At 35.0% G+C, this 19985-nt stretch overlaps 1 protein-coding gene across 2 annotated transcripts in view; it reads left to right on the plus strand.

The window, feature by feature from the left end:
- The window catches only part of LOC128227238 (ATP-dependent translocase ABCB1-like), a 53653-nt gene extending 34354 nt beyond the window's left edge, over positions 1 to 19299 (plus strand). For both annotated transcript variants that reach the window (XM_052937585.1, XM_052937586.1), the window contains 10 exons: positions 308 to 412; positions 1519 to 1596; positions 1884 to 1967; positions 4252 to 4455; positions 7864 to 8105; positions 9104 to 9269; positions 9422 to 9619; positions 10397 to 10603; positions 11725 to 11871; positions 12293 to 19299. In XM_052937585.1, the coding sequence (XP_052793545.1) occupies positions 308 to 412; positions 1519 to 1596; positions 1884 to 1967; positions 4252 to 4455; positions 7864 to 8105; positions 9104 to 9269; positions 9422 to 9619; positions 10397 to 10603; positions 11725 to 11871; positions 12293 to 12493 (1632 nt within the window). In that variant the 3' untranslated portion in view covers positions 12494 to 19299. The remainder of the gene's footprint in view (positions 1 to 307; positions 413 to 1518; positions 1597 to 1883; positions 1968 to 4251; positions 4456 to 7863; positions 8106 to 9103; positions 9270 to 9421; positions 9620 to 10396; positions 10604 to 11724; positions 11872 to 12292) is intronic.
- The last annotated feature ends 686 nt before the right edge of the window (positions 19300 to 19985 follow it).

The following is a 19985-nucleotide window of genomic DNA, read 5'->3' on the forward strand; positions in this document are numbered from 1 at the left end:
GATGTTTTATGTATTTAACACTGTAAATTGGAATATAAGTATTAATGATATAAATAGAATATCACATTCATGGTCATTCAATATGAAATTTCTCTTTCACTAAAATTACCGAAATAATCGCCAAGAAGCGTATAAGATGTTTTTAGATTTTATATCAAATGTTACCACAGTTCTGAATTAAAATTTAATTTTAGTTAGTGTATAGGTACACCTCACTAGTAAGGATAGTATTTCATGTAAAGCTCAACTTAAAGTAGAATGTTTATTACCTATAATTATATTAAATACTGACTGGTTGTATCTGCAGGTGTTTCAACTCGTGGATGAAGATGAGCAGGAGAAGAAGATCACAATGTACTGCCTGCTCTTTGTAGGGATCGGGCTGCTTAGTCTGGTTACTTACTTCCTTCAGGTACACACACACACATGGCCCCAATATTACATCAACACACACACTCACCTGGCCCCAACACCGCCGGAGGGGGATATTGTTTTGCGTCTGTCCGTCATTCCGTCCGTCTGTCCGGAATCATATCTTGGTAGACATTGATCAGAAGATGTTCAAACTTGGTCAGAATGTTCCCATTGATCATATCTTGACCACTTGTAAAAGTGGGTCACATCGGGTCAAAAACTAGGTCACTAGGTCAAATCTTAAAAAAATCTCTGAAATGTTTTCCTTGATTAACTCTTGGACATATATAAAACTGGGTCACATATGATTGAAAATTAGGTCACTAGGTCAAATCTTAGAAAAATCATTCAAATTCATAGAAACTATTACAGATGTTACTCTTTATACAAAACTTTTATTTCAAATAATTCCAAACAAACTCAAACTTATATCCAACGTTCATAACGGTCCATTTCTCTGCAGCCATATCACATGTTAATATAGGAATATTCCACCTACTTTTCATTTCCAATCCATGAACTTTGCCTAATCAGGCGGGGGATATCAATTCAACGATTTTGCTTGTTATGCATAAAACAATGGAGTATAGTTCATTTTTTTCTTGAATATTTTTTCTTTAGAATATAAATAAAATATCATTATGAACATATTTTATGAAAATGTACACTTTTGAAAAGAATAAAACAGATATATACATACGCCAATATATAGGTCCGAGATGTGGTCCAATTGCATTTGCTGAAAAAAGTAGTTTTTCCCTATTTGTTACTGCATAAAACAAGAACTTTTTCCCAATTACAAAGGCTTCAATCCTTTTCCCAAACAGGTGTTTGAACTAAAGGGTTTTGGTTTAAAAATTCTTATCTGCTTTTGCCACAAAAACATATTCATATATATCCATAATATAATTAAAACATGTTGCTTAGATATGTTAGATTGTTCAGTTTTTAATGGACTATCATATATACATGTATGTTGTTTAGTAAATAAAATTAATTTTGTATTTATGCAGAATTTGTTGATTCTGAAACTTGCCTTCACGAACAATCAGTCTTTAAAATTTGTCTTCTACAGAGCAGAGTCTGATACTACTTTCTTTACAGGGATACATGTTTGGACGATCTGGTGAGGCCCTCACACTTCGCTTACGATCTATTGTCTTCAAAACAATGCTGAAACAGGTGAGTTTACAGTTGACATTTGAAATATCATATTGTAAGCATTATTAAATGAGGTAAATTTGTTGTGTACAATATACAGTAAAGGAATAAAGGCATTATCTTGCATATCTGAGGCTGTTTACACATTATACATGAAGTTGAAAGATCAAGGTAGTTTGTACATGTATAGCCTTCCTTATAATGTTATTTTCTGCAGCAAATATTTTTGGATGTGTCTTCATATAACCAATACACATGCATGTATATATGTACGAGATAACATATATAATGTTTATGTATATTTACAGGAGATGGCATTCTTTGATGACCATGAGAACAATGTGGGAGCCCTTTGTACCAGACTGTCAACAGATGCCTCTCAAATTCAGGGGGTAGGTTCATCAAATGTCTTGATATATAATTTATAACAAGGTTTGTTTCTGTCTAGAAAGCATGGCTTTACACTGTTAAGTTGTTTGGCTAAAAAAGCATGACAATAAGAGTCAAGCTGTTTGGCTAAAAAGCATGGCAATAAGAGTCAAATGTTTGGCTAAAAAAGCATGGCAATAAGAGTCAAGCTGTTTGGCTAAAAAGCATGGCAATAAGAGTCAAATGTTTGGCTAAAAAAGCATGGCAATAAGAGTCAAGCTGTTTGGCTAAAAAGCATGGCAATAAGAGTCAAATGTTTGGCTAAAAAAGCATGGCAATAAGAGTCAAGCTGTTTGGCTAGAAAGCAAGGCATTAAGAGTTGAGCTTTTTGGCTAAAAAGGATGGCATTACACAGTCAAGCTGTTTAGCTAGAAAGGATGGCATTACACAGTCAAGCTGTTTGGCTAGAAAGCAAGGCATTAAGAGTCGAGCTGTTTCGCTAGAAAGGATGGCATTACACAGTCAAGCTGTTTGGCTAGAAAGCAAGGCATTAAGAGTCAAGCTGTTTTGCTAGAAAGGATGGCATTACACAGTCAAGCTGTTTGGCTAGAAAGCAAGGCATTAAGAGTCAAGCTGTTTGGCTAGAAAGCAAGGCATTAAGAGTCGAGCTGTTTGGCTGGAAAGGATGGCATTACACAGTCAAGCTGTTTAGCTAGAAAGGATGGCATTACACAGTCAAGCTATTTGGCTAGAAAGCATGGCATTACATAGTCAAGCTGTTTCACAAGAAAGCAATGCATTGCACAATCTAGCTGTTTTCAGAGAAAGCATGGCAATACATGAAGTCAAGCTGTTTGGCTGGAAAGCATGGCACCCGCTATTTGGCATGAAAGCATGGTATTACACAGTCTACCATATTGTCATGTGTGCCATCTTGTTCTGTACTTTTTGCCTTTATTATGGAAGTCTGCTTTTGTAAAAAAGGTTGAGGTGTTGATGTCATAGTATACACGCTGTCAAGCATACCTGTGTCACCAGAAAATTATGTAATTTTAATTTTCCTCAAGCTATAAATTTGTCTTTTAAAACAGGAAAGTTTTAGGTAAACTTTCCTCTTCATTTGGTTTCAGGCTAATTTCTGACGTGTCATACCTTAATCACCTTCTAATTACGGAAATATTAACTCCCTCAGCCTTAAATTGATTTAAATGTACTTAAGAAACCTGGGATTAGATAAGGGATGGTAGTTGATAAAATTAATAGATATAACACTGAGTGTTAGTACATGTTTTCTCTCAGCCCTTCATGTACTATTTAACATATTTTGGACTTGAATGATTTACATTATGATTATGAGCAACCATTTTTCAGTTATATAAGGGGCTTAAACTCTTGTGCCATCAAAAAATGCAATACTGCATAAGAAAAGTACAAATACACCATTGAAAGAGATTTTTCTTTCATAGATATATGGCTGATAGTTAACAAAATTGTTATTGTAAACTTCATTGTTGTTAACTTTCAAATTAGTATTGCTCTAGAGGTTTCATCGATACAGTTATGTTTTGCAGAATTCCTAACAAGAGCCTAAGCAAAGTTCTGTTTCAGCTGAAATATTTGAGCACTTCAAAATAATTTATGTCGTTAATCATGTTGTTAACTTTAACAATGTTCTAAACAATCAGGCCATTGTTAGTTACCAATAAAAACTAGCTATTCATCCTCTAGGACACTCACTTATTAAAGTTGAAAGTTTTATATGTGTTGTTTGATACAACTATTTACTGCAATGCAGCTTAAATCCTGTCAACTGCATTATTAAAGTAACACACCCTTGCAATGTTGTTTGCTACCAAGCACCATATTTGAAAGTGCTATGGATATTACACCTATTGATTTCCTTTTTGATTGCCTGTTTAAAATGTTTGTAACATGTAGCTGTATCTTTTACAACTTAAATTTCTACATTAATGAAGTAAATTTGCAAAGAAAATATTAATTCAACTCCTGCATATTTCAATAAGAGGCCACCAAGGTAGGATCAAAATTTATTGTCTTCGTATAAAAATAAGAGTATTTTAAATGTCTATGACAAAATAAACTCAAAGAAGGTGCGAGTGACCTTCTGGTATGAGCGGTCCACTGATACCGCTGGTATAGACGTGCTGTATTTTATTTAAGACTTAAAAAGGACACTAAATGGTTATATAGTACTGGTTCCTACCAAAGAAACACTCTCAAAGCTGCTATCAATATTGTTGAAAAAAAAATCAAAATAATTGAATCAAATTCTTACCTTCCTCCCAGATGGCGGGAGTGCGTCTGGGAACGACCATCCTGTCGCTGGGCAGCATCCTGGCTGGGCTTATTATAGCATTCATCATAAGCTGGAAGTTAACACTGCTCATCATTGCTTTCCTCCCTTTACTCATGGTGGGAGGGATGCTGCAGATGAAGATGTTGACCGGTGCGGCCGGCAAAAACAAGGAGGCACTGGAGAGCGCTGGCAAGGTGGGTGGATGACTGAGGTGCACACTAGTTACTAGAAATTTAATATGAAAAAACAGCTGTTTGCAGAGCTATATCTCAACTTATTTAAGCCTGAAATTGTACAGATAAAGGTAATAAAATGGCCTAATCTCATCGATCCGCTCATTCGAGATTTGATCTGTTGTGGACATTGGCACGAGACAATTAGCAAAACATGCAGGTACAACAATATTTTTATCAAAAGTTATTGTCAATAAGCTTGGGAACATGTGGGCTTATGTTGGGCAATACACATTTCCAATCCTGTATAAAAGCAAAAGATATTTTTTTAATAAACTCACTTCTATAGATGTTTTTCTACGATTTGTTAATAATCACTGTTCCAATTGGATTCTTATATTGATGAGTGTAACTGATCGACAACCTGTAACTGATCTGTAAATGATCAACAACCTGTAACTGATCTGTAAATGATCAACAACCTGTAACTGATCTGTAAATGATCAACAACCTGTAACTGATCTGTAAATGATCAACAACCTGTAACTGATCTGTAAATGATCGACAACCTGTAACTGATCAGACAACCTGGTTACTGATTGACAACCCTGTAACTGATCTGATAACCTGTAACTGATCCAATAACCTGTAACTGATCTGATAACCTGTTTCTGATCCGACAACCTGTAACTGATCGGATAACCTGTAACAGATCAAACAACCTATAACTGATCCGACAACCTGTAACAATGATCCAATAACCTGTAACTGATCCGATAACCTGTAACACTGATCCGATAACCTGTCACACTGATCCCATAACCTGTCACACTGATCCGATAACCTGTAACACTGATCCGGCAACCTGTAACTGATCCGACAACCTGTAGCACTGATCCGACAACCTTTAACACTGATCCAACAATTTGTAACTGATCCAACAACTATGTTACTGACTAGACAACCTGTTAATGATATGACAACCTTGTTACTGATTCAACCAATGTGTAACTGATCTGACAACCTGTTACTGATACAACAAAGCCTTAATTGATCTGACAACTTAACCTATCTGACCACATTGTAACTGATCTGACAATGTTGTAACTGTTCCTACATAATGTAACTGATCTGTCAACCTGTAGCTGATCAACAATCTTGTTAGTGGTGAGAGTGGTTAAGTGGTATAGGTGTCCTCCTCTCACCCAAGAGGTTGTGGGTTCGATCCCCACTAGGGGTACTTTTTCATGGCCTCTCAAAAAGGACACAGTACTGGTTTCTGCCCAGGAAACAGACTCGATAGTGATTCTATAAGCTATCAGCTTTCGTCACAATTGAGCTAAATTAAATTAATATATACTAACCATGTAATTGATCTCTGATAACCTGTAACTGATCAGACAACCTGCAACTGATCTGACAACCTGTAACTGATCAGACAACCTGTACATGTAACTGATCAGACAACCTGTACATGTAACTGATCAGACAACCTTTACCTGTAACTGGTCACACAACCTGTACCTGTAACTGGTCACACAACCTGTATTTGATCAGACAAGGTTATAACTTATCCAACGACCTGTAACTGATCAGACAACCTGTAACTGATCTGATAAACTGTAACAGATCAGACAACCTGTAACTGATCAGACAATCTGTAACTGATCAGACAATCTGTAACTGATCAGACAATCTGTAACTGACCAGACAATCTGTAACTGACCAGACAACCTGTATCTGACCAGACAACCTGTAACTGATCTGACAACCTGTATCTGACCAGACAATCTGTAACTGATCTGACAACCTGTAACTGATCAGACAATCTGTAATGATCTGACAACCTGTAACTGATCAGACAATCTGTAACTGACCAGACAATCTGTAACTGATCAGACAATCTGTAACTGATCAGACAATCTGTAACTGATCAGACAACCTGTAACTGATCAGGCAACCTGTAACTGACCCTCACAACCTTGTAATTCTTAACCTTTAAAATCCACTGTTCATGAAACAGTGATTATTAAAATTGTGAATTAACACCGTTTTATGTGAAATAAGAAAACGACATTAAATCTAGAAAAGCAATGTTCACATCCACAAACATTTGCATAACAAAGTTGGGGATTTCATAACCAAAATGTGCAAAACCAAAGGTACTTTGGTGCATCATGTTCAGCTATATTAAAGTATGCATGCACTTTTAGGGAACAAGAACACTTCAACAAAGCTACGTTGTACTAGTTATCTTAAGTTTCTTCACAATCATTGTAAAATAAACAAGCATTTTCAGTGAAAAGATATCCCCCGCCAACAATGGCTTGTTTGTGCTTGATGGCTTGTTTGTGCTTGAAGGTTAAAAAAAAGCTCAGAAAGAATAAGATAAGCACATTGGTTTTACTGAGAAATGGCTGCAAACAATGATTTTTTAATAAATCAAGGGCAATAACTCTAAGGAAAATTGACCAATCCAAAAGAAAAATAGACAGGCATCATCACAGTATATTGGTTCTTATTTATTCCAAGTGTCATGAAATTCTACCAGCTAGTTGCATAGAAAAGGCTGCAAACATGGATCTTTTAATAAATCAAGGGCAAATAACTCATATAGAAATTACACAATCCAAAATATAAATAAACAGGCATCATCACAGTATGTTGGTTCATATTTGTTTCAAGTTTCAAGAATTTCTACCAACTAGTTACTGAGAAATGGCTGTAAATGAGAGTTTTTCAAAAAATCAAGGGGAATAACTCCAAGTACAATTGACTAATCCAAAAAAAAAATGAACAGGCATCATCCCAGTATAGTAATTCATATTTATTTTAAGTTTCATGAAATTCTGTCAGCTAGTGACTGAGAAATGGCTGTGAATGTGCATTTTTCAAAAAATCAAGGGCAATAACTCCAAGGACAATTGACCAATCAATTTTTTTTTTGGACGGGCATCATTCCAGTATAGTGGTTCATATTTATTTTAAGTTTCATGAAATTATACCGGCTGGTTACTGAGAAATCGCAGGTGACGGACGGACGGAAGGAAGGAAGGACGGACGGAAGGAAAGACGGACGGACGGAAGGACGGACGGACAACGCCATTTCAATATCCTCCTCCCTATTTCATAGGCGGGTGATAATAATATTTAAACTAAAACACTAGTATTGAAGATGGTCAACAGTGGAAGTTTTACGAAAAACCTTGATGTGATAAAGGAAATAAAGTGATAGCATATGTGAAAGAGGGAGCAGAGTAAAGATATGTCAAGTTGGGTACCTATGCAAAAGATCATGGGCCATGTAAAAACAGTTGTTCACAGGCTTTAAACAATGAACTATAAATCAAGGGGTTACAGTTATTAAATGAAGCTCAATCAAAGTTTATTAGCGGGTATGTACTTTGTATTTTAATTTATATTGTACAGGTAGCAATTGAATCCATTGAAAACATCCGCACTGTGGCCTCCCTCACTCGGGAGGGAATGTTCCTTGACAAGTTCATGCACGAGCTCAATGGTCCGTTCCGTGATGCCTTGAAGAAAGCCCATGTGGTTGGTATCGCCTTCTCCTTCTCTCAAGGAGTGATCTTCTTTTGTTACGCAGCCTCGTTCTGGCTTGGGGCTTACCTTGTGGAGCAGAAGGAGCTGGACTATGTGCAGGTGTTCAAGTAAGTCCATGTACCTGCTAGCATGATTTTGAATTAAATTGTTATTTGATACCTCAAACTCTTGCATTACTTGGATTCAATGTTAATTTATAAACAGTTCTTATACTGTGAAATCATAAATATTCGTGGGACATTAATTTTCATGGATTTTGTAGGTTGGCTTATCCACGATTTCAATATCCCAACGAAAATTTGACCTTTAATTCTGAAATTATACTGTCTATGTAAAAGGGTATGCATGTATTCACATGAATATACATGGTATTCAAAGTACATAAGTTATGATTATCAACTTCCTGTGCGGCACATGTTAAATGTGCTGATTATTAACCTCGTGTGCTTGAGCAACGCCACTTGATTTTGTTTCTTTGTTCACATATTTAATTGAATATTTAATTGAACACCCCTACTGTGTTTTCACAGTTTGCAAAAAAATACTTAATTGACATCCAATGACTGAACTATTTAATATTCATTCACTATTTATATTTTATATATGCATCTATATTTATGACCCTTAAATTACCTGTCAAGTGATAATTGACATTGGTATCTGCGCTAATTAACATATTGTCCCATTGCATTTTCATTGACTGCGTTTTTACATAGAACAAGATCAGCACATGGAGATTTTGCAGATGATTTAGGACTGACGTTTCCGTTATTTATTTTTTTCGAAAAAATGAAAATCCACAAATTTTAGTACCCACAAAATCCTTTTTCAGAAAACCATGAAATATCAAGCCCACGAATATAAATGATTTCACAATTACTAAATTATCTCAAAAACTAACACTATAAAGACATATACTTGAACCTGTCATCTGGGTAGAAATCGGTATTTGGTGTTCAGTTTGATAAGCTAGTAAGAGGCCATTGATGGGGCTTGTAAAAACCTGGGGTTTTATCATCACTTTAATTGCAGTTTTGTTGACTGGTTGTAAAAATAATAATTAAGTTATAGACATATTATCATTAAACTCATGATCAACTTACAGAGCATTCTCAGCCGTAGTGTTTGGTGGGATGGCCATAGGTCAGGCTAGCGCCATGGCCCCTGATGCGGCAAAGGCCCAGGTGTCAGCAGAACAGGTCTTCAAACTCCTGGACCGCAAACTGGCTATTGGTGATGAGGAGGAGAGGAAAAATGCCAAAACTCCAGAGGTATAACGTCATCATTAGAGCACATGCATATAAAAAAAGCTTGATCAAGGCTATTTGAGGTCAACTTTAGAACATATATTTTGGTTGGAAAAATTCCTTTGAGTATAACTCTTGTCATTAATTAGATGTGAAAAGTAATTTGCTATTTCTAGGGCAAGTTTTCAAGCACAGTCAGCTTCAAGAATGTGAAGTTCCGGTACCCAACACGGCCAGACATTGTGGTGCTTAATGGGCTAGATCTTGAGGTTGAGCCGGGCCAGACAGTAGCACTGGTTGGTAGCTCAGGGTGCGGCAAGTCCACCACTGTACAACTCACCGAGCGGTTCTACGACACAGAAAGCGGGGAAGTGGTCAGTTTTGTTTTGCTTCATTATCAGTTTGTACTACAGAAACTTGTTTTATAGTGTAGCATGATTGTGAAAACAACTGAATTGATATGAATGACACTGGAGTTTTGATTTGATTATCTGATAGTAGCCGTGTTTTTACTTAGTAAATTTGATTTTTGTCTGTTGCTTTTATTGAAAAACTCACTAAATTTGATTCCTTTAAAACCTATCGATCTATTAGCATTTGTCATCTCGAATTTTAAAAAATATACTGGGTTGATCAGGTCTAGAAATGAGAATAACATTAGTGAATTATGGCATGTCAGAACAACCACATGAAGAAATTACTGATTAAAGGGAGAATATACAATCTTAAAAAATCCTATTTATTGTGCTATTTCAAAATTTATAATTAAGTATAAACTGTACAGATTTAAATTATTAATCTTATTTGTTTATATTTGGATGTTTAGAATTATAATACATAAAATATCGCAACTCTGAAACAGGACTGACTGAAGTTTTTTTTTGTGGACAAAACTTTTTTTCAATTATTACTGTACATTGTGAAAGGTAGGTGCAAATAAGGACTAAAATCCCTGTTATTTCCTACAGTTTGGATAAAATCTATTGAATTTAAAATGATTTTGATCGGCTTTTACTGAGTGGTAAATTTGAATATTGTAATCTACATCTTCGTGTATGATTTAATGTGGATGTAAATAATACATGTAAATGAAGACTAAATGCCGTAAAACTCTATATGCCAGATGTAACTTAACTTTCATAAACTTTCAGATGTTGGATCAGTACAATGTGCGTGACCTTGACCTAGCTTGGCTGAGAGGGCAGATTGGCATCGTATCCCAGGAGCCGGTCTTGTTTGACCTCAGCATCGCAGAGAACATCGCGTATGGAGACAATACACGCCAAATTCCCATGGATGAAATCATACAGGCAGCTAGAAGTGCCAACATTCATGACTTCATCTCTTCCTTACCTGATGTATGTCTTTTTTTTGTTCTAACAGATTATCAGTTTTCAGTCAAATAATTTCTCCTAGGATGATTTCTAACATCATCGGTTTAAAACACATTGTATATAAGGATTTCATAAGGATTATATTCTAATTGTTAAAATTTGTGTCCTCTTAACTTTCAAAGGGGAACCAATCTTAGTTGCATATAATAAATTATGCTATAAGCAGTTAAAGTTCTTTTAAAATGAAATTGCACATAAACAACTTACTGGGTAAAGGGAGACTAACTGTAACAGATTTTATTGACTGCTAAATGTTGTTTTTTATACGCCCAAAGGGTCGTATTATGTTATGGCCTCCATCGTCTGTCCGTCTGTCCGTCCGTAAGCAATTCCGTGTCCGGGCCATAACTTGGTAACTAATAAAGCGATTTTCAAATAACTTTATACAAATCATCACTACATTAAAAGGATGTGTCGCGCGCAATTTCCAGGTCCATACCTCAAAAACTAGAATCACCATGGGGGTGCGTTAGCAAACCCGTGTCCGGGCCACAACTTGGTCACTAATAAAGTCATTTTCAAATAACTTTATACAAAGCATCATTACATTAAAAGGATGTGTTGCGCGCAATTTCCAGGTCCATACCTCAAACACTAGAATCACCATGGGGGGGGGGGGGGACGTTAGCAATTCCATGTCCAGGCCATAACTGGGTTACTACTAGAGCAATTTTCAAATAACTTTATACAAATCATCTCTACATTAAAAGGATTTGTCAAGCATGCTTTCCAGGTCCGTACCTCAAAGGCTAATTTCACTGGGGGACATTAGCAATTCCGTGTCCAGGCCACAACTTTGTGTTACTACTAATGAAGGAATTTTTTAGAAAACGTGTCCTAGCCACAACTTTGTAACCAATAAAGCAGATAACTTTATACAAATTATTGCTATATTAAAAGGATGTGTTGTGAGCACTTTCCAAGTCCTGCTACTTTTAAACTTGTATTCTCAGCTAAATTTTTATCAAAGACCTCAAGCCGAATCTTCTTCGGGCGTATAATGCTCTACGCGGTGCTCTTGTTAAATATTAACATCTGAAAACCCATCACCCACACTTTTCATAAGACACCCACACAATTTTCAGGGTTATGACACAAATGTAGGAGAGAAGGGGGCCCAGCTTAGTGGGGGTCAGAAACAGCGTGTTGCCATTGCACGAGCTTTAGTGCGGAACCCCAAAATACTTCTCCTTGATGAGGCCACTTCTGCCCTCGATACAGAGAGTGAAAAGGTATGTCCGGTTTGAAAACTTTCCTTTGTAACAATTATAGTTTTATTACTATGAATAATGCTTTCATATTAATTGCTGTATATTATTATTTTTCCTTTAAAAAAAACTTCAAGTAATATCTTTGATTTTAATAATGGAAATGGTTTTAATCTTTAACTCTTAACATATGAAATCTTGTGAGATACATACTTAAAAATATGATTAAACAATTTCAGTAAATTAAATGTTGCTTATATATCTGCGTAATCTAAATAAAAGCATTTAAATTCCAAGTTTATTTCTCAACAAAGTATCTGATCAATTTTGTTTACATCTAAATGGGAGCGAATTTATTTCTTTAATTGATTCCTACCCCAAACAATCATTAATCTTGGTAATTGATAAATGTTATGTACCAAAATGTCTTATATTTTGTCATCAGGTAGTCCAGGATGCATTGGACCGCGCACGTGAAGGACGCACGTGCATCGTAATCGCCCACCGCCTCTCCACCATCCAGAACGCTGATAAGATCTGTGTCATCCGGCACGGCGTCGTCACCGAACAAGGGCGCCACTCTGAGCTCATGAAGCAACAGGGCTTCTATTACAAGTTAAACATGGTCCAGGCCCGCACTAAATAGACTGACATACGATATGCTATGAAAAGACTGGCAACATGTTTTTGTATTAGTTATTGCAAACTTAAGTGTTCTATTATCAAATACCTCATGTGCTGACTTAAGAAAAACACCAAACCAACCAGAACGTATGTATATATATTTTCATATATTGTTATACGTTATTATCAACCTCAAATTGATCAGATGATACCAATATTTCTTATTACCAAATGACATATTGTTACAATTGTGTTGTTATTTTTCAAGTTACTTAACTGTGATAAAGTGTGTGTTAGCATTTTATCCTTCAGTTTGTTCTTTAATTGGCCTTTTATGGACTTTTGTCTTTAATATTAGAAAATCCAAATATTTTGGATATGTATATTTTTATTAATTGAGAATTCCTTATCAAAAGCATTATTTTGTACTTTGTCAATTGTGTTGAACTATTACCCGGTAACTTAATTTGCAGTTTGAGTGTGTTTATTAATCATTTTTGTATAAACTCATTATATGCTTTAGGCTTTGTAAATCTTTAGCCCAGAGAGTGCTTTTTAAGAAATTTTAATCAAGAATCATATACCTTATTATGTCTTACTTAAAGAATAGACGCGAACACTATGAACATTATGAACCTTTGTCTTCATTATTAAATCAATTTTCTTGACATTATTTCGTACCACAAATCATCATACTGGCTATAACATACCATATTTAAAGTCGGCACCATTTTTGTACTAACTAAAACTTTGTAATGCTTCTTTACATTATGGTTGTAAATTATTAGCCAACTTAAATTGTTTTATATGCAAAAATACATGTAGTCCCATATCAGCGAGTTTATGCTTACTCTTTATTGATGATATTTTTATAAATAGCTTGACCTCTGATCTACTAGCAATATACATGCAGTGCAAGCCTTCTGTTTGTCTGGAAAAAACTCAATGTAGTACCATCCTTTTTTTTTAATGGATTTTCATTTACAGGCAGGCCTAAGAAATACACATTCATTGTACATGCAATATTTCCGCCCTTTCTATCACTGTTAGATTGTTTTTGCAATTGTTTGCATTTGTCTAATGTACATGGATATTTATTAAAAGTCTTTCTTCAATAAAACATATCATGCAGGTATTTAAAATGACCCTGTACCGGGTAAAATATCCTGGCATTTAGTGTCGGCCCATCTGACTATATTTTTTGCTGCCCCTTTGAAAACTGATTTGGGTCTCCCCAATCTCCGCCTACTTTTCGCAATTATCCAGCTATTTACAAACAGAATTAAACCCCAGATCATACATTTTCTTGTAAGGATGAAATACATCTACACTTGATTTCACACAAGGCTTAAGCTTTGAAGCACTCATTGTTATCATATCGATATCATATTTGGCCCCACTTTCTCAAAATTACTTAATTGCTCAAATTCTAATTAAACACATTTAATCACTTTACAGTCTAGCATGCTTTACAATTATAATTGATTTTAGTGTTAGAAACATATTTTCTGATAGAATATATTGATGCAATATCTTGTTAAAAAAGAGAAGAAAAAATGTTGAACAGCACAAAATGTACTTAATTAACAACTCATGAATATTTACCATCCTCAACTTTATTTGGCATATTTGATGACCCCATAAAGGAAATTAACACAAACTTTGGTTTTAACAGAAACAAAAATCAAAATATGGAGGAATCAGAATGTATTACCTTTCTATTTACAATATACACACCATTTAAATACTCAGTTATCTGTTTAAGAACTGCTGGGACCAGTTTTAAAAGAAACTTGAGGTAGTGAATCATAAATATAAATTCTTGTAGTCTAGCAATGCCTATGACTGGCTCGTTTTCTTCTCTAGTTATGTCCCTCAGTTAACAGCTAATATCCACTTTTTGTTCATTTTGTATGATATAAGAATTTAATACCTCTCATTAAAATTTTATATTACAAATTTACTGATTTTTATCCAAAACAAAACTACAGCAGTTTGTGAAATTTGGTCTTGCCATTTATTTTTCTTTATAAATGGAATACCTGTACATATCTTGTTTTCAGTCCAACTTTTACAATTCTTTTACTTTACTTTTCTCAGTTTACTCAGTTTCCTTAAGGCTGGTATTCCTTGATCATGCTGTCCATGTTCTGTCTGCCTACGTTAAAACGGAACATTATAAATATTGTTCAGTCTGTTCCATGTGTCTACTTTGCCTCTGGTCTATGTCCGCTATTGCACAGTTAGTGATTTTAGAGAATGGGGCCATTAAAGTGACAGGGTTTTGCTTTAAAAAAATATATATAGAAATAATAGCAAAAACTCTTTCTGATCATTGATTGAACTAAAATACTTAAAAACACTGGTATCAATGAAAAAATATGTATAATGAAGTTTTTAAGTCTTTGTTCAATTAGAATGTGTTGTTGTTGTTTTTACATAAAATGGAACTTTTAAATAAATGCATACCAAATGTTTGTGTCTGTAAATGTTAATAACAATTGTGACTATTAAAATAGAATTACTTCATAATCAGATGCTATTTCTACTTAAAGATATGATTGTCTACATTATTTTTTTGTGGATATGGAATATAATTTCTGTTTTAAAAATACTGATGACAGATGCTGACAGCGTGCTCATGGAAAATAGGCTTTATGTTGCTCTGAGATTGTTTTGTGATGTTTTAATATTACTAAAGATTGTATTTTCCCCCTCAACATGACACAATCGATGCATGTACAATCCTGCTTTGAGCTGTTCTACATGTTGCTCACCTTGGATCATGACATAAAAACAGCTTCTTGTATAATGTTTATGTATGGTTATTAAATGGTTCAATCAATACCTGTGGTGTATATGCAATGCTAGAAAATTTTGTACAACAAATGTCCCCGACACAATGTATTGTTGAAATCCATACTAGAAAGAGCCATTCTTACATTCTGTAACCATTACTTACATGCTATTTTATTTTGTATTTTATGTTCTAGTGTATTTACATGTCGATATAATCAATGTACATTGTATATTCAGAAAAGAGTTGTTTTATTTATAAATATTATGCTGCATGTCCAACACTGAACAAATATGTTTTAGAAGTCTTCTAATTATGAAATAAATATCAGCTGTTGGCATTTTTAACCTGGACAAGACGTGATGACTTCCTTTAAACTTTAACAGTTCTTGAACTTTCCCAATTATGAAGGAATGTCAGGCTTTTAGATCTGCCTTATGAATGAAAATGGAATTCTTGAATATTAGATTTATATTTATGCATCAAACTTGCATGCCATGGGAAATTTTAATACCTTTTATATACTGGTTATGCTTAGTTCTAGAACCTATCGCTTACGTTGAGTGAACTGTTGTATCGCCTATGGTTGACATAGACAGCGTGTGTATATACCATGTCATAAATGCTAGGTCGGAAGGCAGCGTGTGTATATACCATGTCATAAATTGTCATAAATGCTAGGTCGGAAGGCAACAGTTTGCTTGAATGAAGACTTAAAACAAAGATCAAAGGGCAGTCTAAGCCACTTAAAGAGCCCCATATTAGTTTAATTACCAGATTTTGATTAGGTGATTAGGTTCCGCAAACACTTTGAAAAACTTGTTTTCGAAATAATCTTTTGACAGTGCTCCATCAGGCAGCAGTTTTGTGAAAAGGTTTGTCAAAGTGTTTAAAGAAACTAAACTCTGGTAAAAGACGAAAGGTGGGGCCCTGTAAGTGGCGTAGTCTGCACTATGTTTCATTTAAAATGGTGAAGAAATGGTAAAGTTATCTTTGTTTAAAGTCGTTATTCGACACAAAAGTTTGCCTTCCAACGAAACATTTATGATGCAATTTATCACATGGTATACACAACCCATTTCCATGGTAATATTTAACAAGATTGTTATCAATTATGAACATATCACAGTACACTGCATTGTTTACCAAGCTGAGATAAGATCATATATTGATGGCCACTCTAATAAAGAATCTCATTAATGACTTTATGGTAAATTAGTTTTTCATATAGAATTTGCTGCAGTATATTTGGGTATGGCTTGAAAAATAGTTAAAAAAGAGAGTCTTATCTGGTAAAAAAGTACTACAAGTAGACTAAACTAAATTGGTAAAAATAGTTTGAAATAAAAAATATCAGGAAATGTTGTTGATATTCTTTTGCAAATTTTTGTTTATTGATCATATTAAGTATACACATACACGGTCACAATATTAGTTTATATTATACTTGTATTTTGAAGTTTCATCATGTTTTTTATGTAATTGTTTTACTTGTATCTAATAAATGTTGTTTAACATTTAAGTGTTCTTCTATGTACATGAATGTCTGCCTACGTTAAAACTGAACATTATATTGTTCAGTCTGTTCCATGTGTCTACTTTGCCTCTGATCTATGTCCGCTATTGCACAGTTAGTGATTTTAGAGAATGGGACCATTAAAGTGACAGGGTTTTGCTTTAAAAAAAATATAGAAATAATAGCAAAAACTCTTTTTCTGATCAGTGATTGAACTAAAATACTTTAAAACATTGGTATCAATGAAAAGATATATAGAAATGAAGTTTTTAAGTCTTTGTTCAATTAGAATGTGTTGGGGTTTTTTTTACATAAAAATGGAACTTTTAAATAAATGCATACCAAATGTTTGTGTCTGTAAATGTAATTACAATTGTGACTATTAATATAGAATTACTTTATAATCAGATGCTATTTCTACTTAAAGATATGATTGTCTAAATTATTTTTTGTGGATATGGAATATAATTTCTGTTTTAAAAATACTGATGACAGATGCAGACAGCGTGCTCATGGAAAATAGGCTTTATGTTGCTCATAATCCTGCGTTGAGCTGTACTACATGTTGCTCACTTTGGATCATGACATAAAAACAGCTTCTTGTGTAATGTTTATGTATGGTTATTAAATGGTTCAATCAATACCTGTGGTGTATATGCAATGCTAGAAAATTTTGTACAACAAATGTCCCCGACACAATGTATTGTTGAAATCCATACTAGAAAGAGCCATTTTTACATTCTGTAACCATTACCTACATGCTATTTTATTTTGTATTTTATGTTCTAGTGTATTTACATGTCTATATAATCAATGTACATTGTATATTCAGAAAAGAGTTGTTTTATTTATAAATATTATGCTGCATGTCCAACACTGAACAAATATGTTTTAGAAGTCTTCTAATTATGAAATAAAAATCAGCTGTTGGCATTTTTAATCTGGACAAGACGTGATGACTTCCTTTAAACTTTAACAGTTCTTGAACTTTCCCAATTATGAAGGAATGTCAGGCTTTTAGATCTGCCTTATGAATGAAAATGGAATTCTTGAATATTAGATTTATATTTATGCATCAAACTTGCATGCCATGGGAAATTTTAATACCTTAAATATACTAGTTATGCTTAGTTCTACAACAACTGTTGTATCACCTATGTCAACCGCCTACGGGTTGACATAGACGGCGTGTGTATATACCATGTCATGCTAGGTCGGAAGGCAACATTTTGCTTGAATGAAGACTTAAAACAAAGATCAAAGGCCAGTCTGAGCCCCTTAAAGAGCCCCATATTCCTTTAATTACCGGATTTTGATTAGGCGATTGGGTTCCGCAAACACATTGAAAAACTTGTTTTCGAAATAATCTTTTGACAGTGCTCCATTAGGCAGCAGTTTTGTAAAAAGGTTTGTCGAAGTATTTTAAGAAACTAAACTCTCTATTTAACTCTGGTAAAAGACCAAGGTGGGGCTCTTTAAGTGGCGTAGCCTGCACTATGGTTAATTTAAAATGGTGAAGAAATGATAATGTTATCTTTGTTTAAAGGTGTCATTCGAAGCAAAATTTTGGCTTCCAAGGAAGCATTTATGACGCAATTTATCACATGGTATACACAACCCATTTTCATGGTAATATTTAACAAGATTGTTATCAATTATGAACATATCACAGTACACTGCATTGTTTACCAAGCTGAGATAACATCATATATTGATGGCCACTCTAATAAAGAATCTCATTATTGACTTTGTTATGGTAAATTAGTTTTTATGCCCCCGAAGGTGGGCATATTAAAATCGCACCGTCCGTCCGTCCGGCTCTGTAACTTTCCCTTGTATGGACAGATTTTAAAATAACTTGCCACATGTGTTCCACATACCAAGACGACGTGTGGCGTGCAAGATTCGTGTCCCTACCTCAAAGGTCAAGGTCACACTTAGTGTTTATTCACAATGGAGTGCTGCATATAAGGACATAGAGTATAGGTTGTCGTGTCCGGGCTGTAACTTTCTCTTGTATGGACCGATTTTAAAATAACTTGCCATATGTGTACCACATACCAAGACGACGTGTCGCGTGTAAGACCCGTGTCCCTACCTCAAAGGTCAAGGTCACACTTAGTGTTTATTCACAATGGAGTGCTGCATATAAGGACATAGAGTATAGGTTGTCGTGTCCGGACTGTAACTTTCTCTTGTATGGACAGATTTTAAAATAACTTGCCAAATGTGTTCCACATACCAAGACGACGTGTCACGTGCAAGACCCGTGTCCCTACCTCAAAGGCCAAGGTCACACTTAGTGTTTATTCACAATGGAGTGCTGCATATAAGGACATAGAGTATAGGTTGTCGTGTCCGGGCTGTAACTTTCCCTTGTATGGACAGATTTGAAAATAACTTGCCACATGTGTTCCATATACCAAGATGACGTGTCGCGTGCAAAACCCGTGTCCCTACCTCAAAGGTCAAGGTCACACTTAGTGTTTATTCACAATGGAGTGCTGCATATAAGGACATAAGAGTATAGGTTGTCGTGTCCGGGCTGTAACTTTCTCTTGTATGGACAGATTTTAAAATAACTTGTCACATGTGTTCCACATACCAAGACGACGTGTCGCATGCAAGACCCGTGTCCCTACCTCAAAGGTGAAGGTCACACATAGTGTTTATTCTAAATGGAGTGCAACATATAAGGACATAGAGTATAGGTTGTCGTGTCCGGGCTGTAACTTTCCCTTGTATGGACAGATTTGAAAATAACTTGCCACATGTGTTCCACATACCAAGACGACGTGTCGCGTGCAAGACCCGTGTCCCTACCTCAAAGGTCAAGGTCACACTTAGTGTTTATTCACAATGGAGTGCTGTATACAAGGACATAGGGTATAGGTTGTCGAGTCCGGGCTGTAACTTTCCCTTGTATGGACAGATTTTAAAATAACTTGCTACATGTGTTCCACATACGAAGACGACGTGTCCTGTGCAAGACCCATGTCCCTACCTCTAAGGTGAAAGATACACTAAGTGTTTATTCACAAGGGAATTCTGAATATAAGGACATAACAGTGTAGGTTGTCAAGTATGGGTGGTATTTTTTTATGTTCAGAGGAAATTTAAAATAACTTGCCATATGTATTTAACACATAAAGGCAAGATCAATTTTTCATGTACTGACCTTGTTCGTAGGTCAATGTCACA

The sequence above is a fragment of the Mya arenaria genome, chromosome 3 (genome assembly GCF_026914265.1).
Source record: "Mya arenaria isolate MELC-2E11 chromosome 3, ASM2691426v1".
Classification (NCBI taxonomy): Eukaryota; Metazoa; Mollusca; class Bivalvia; order Myida; family Myidae; genus Mya; species Mya arenaria.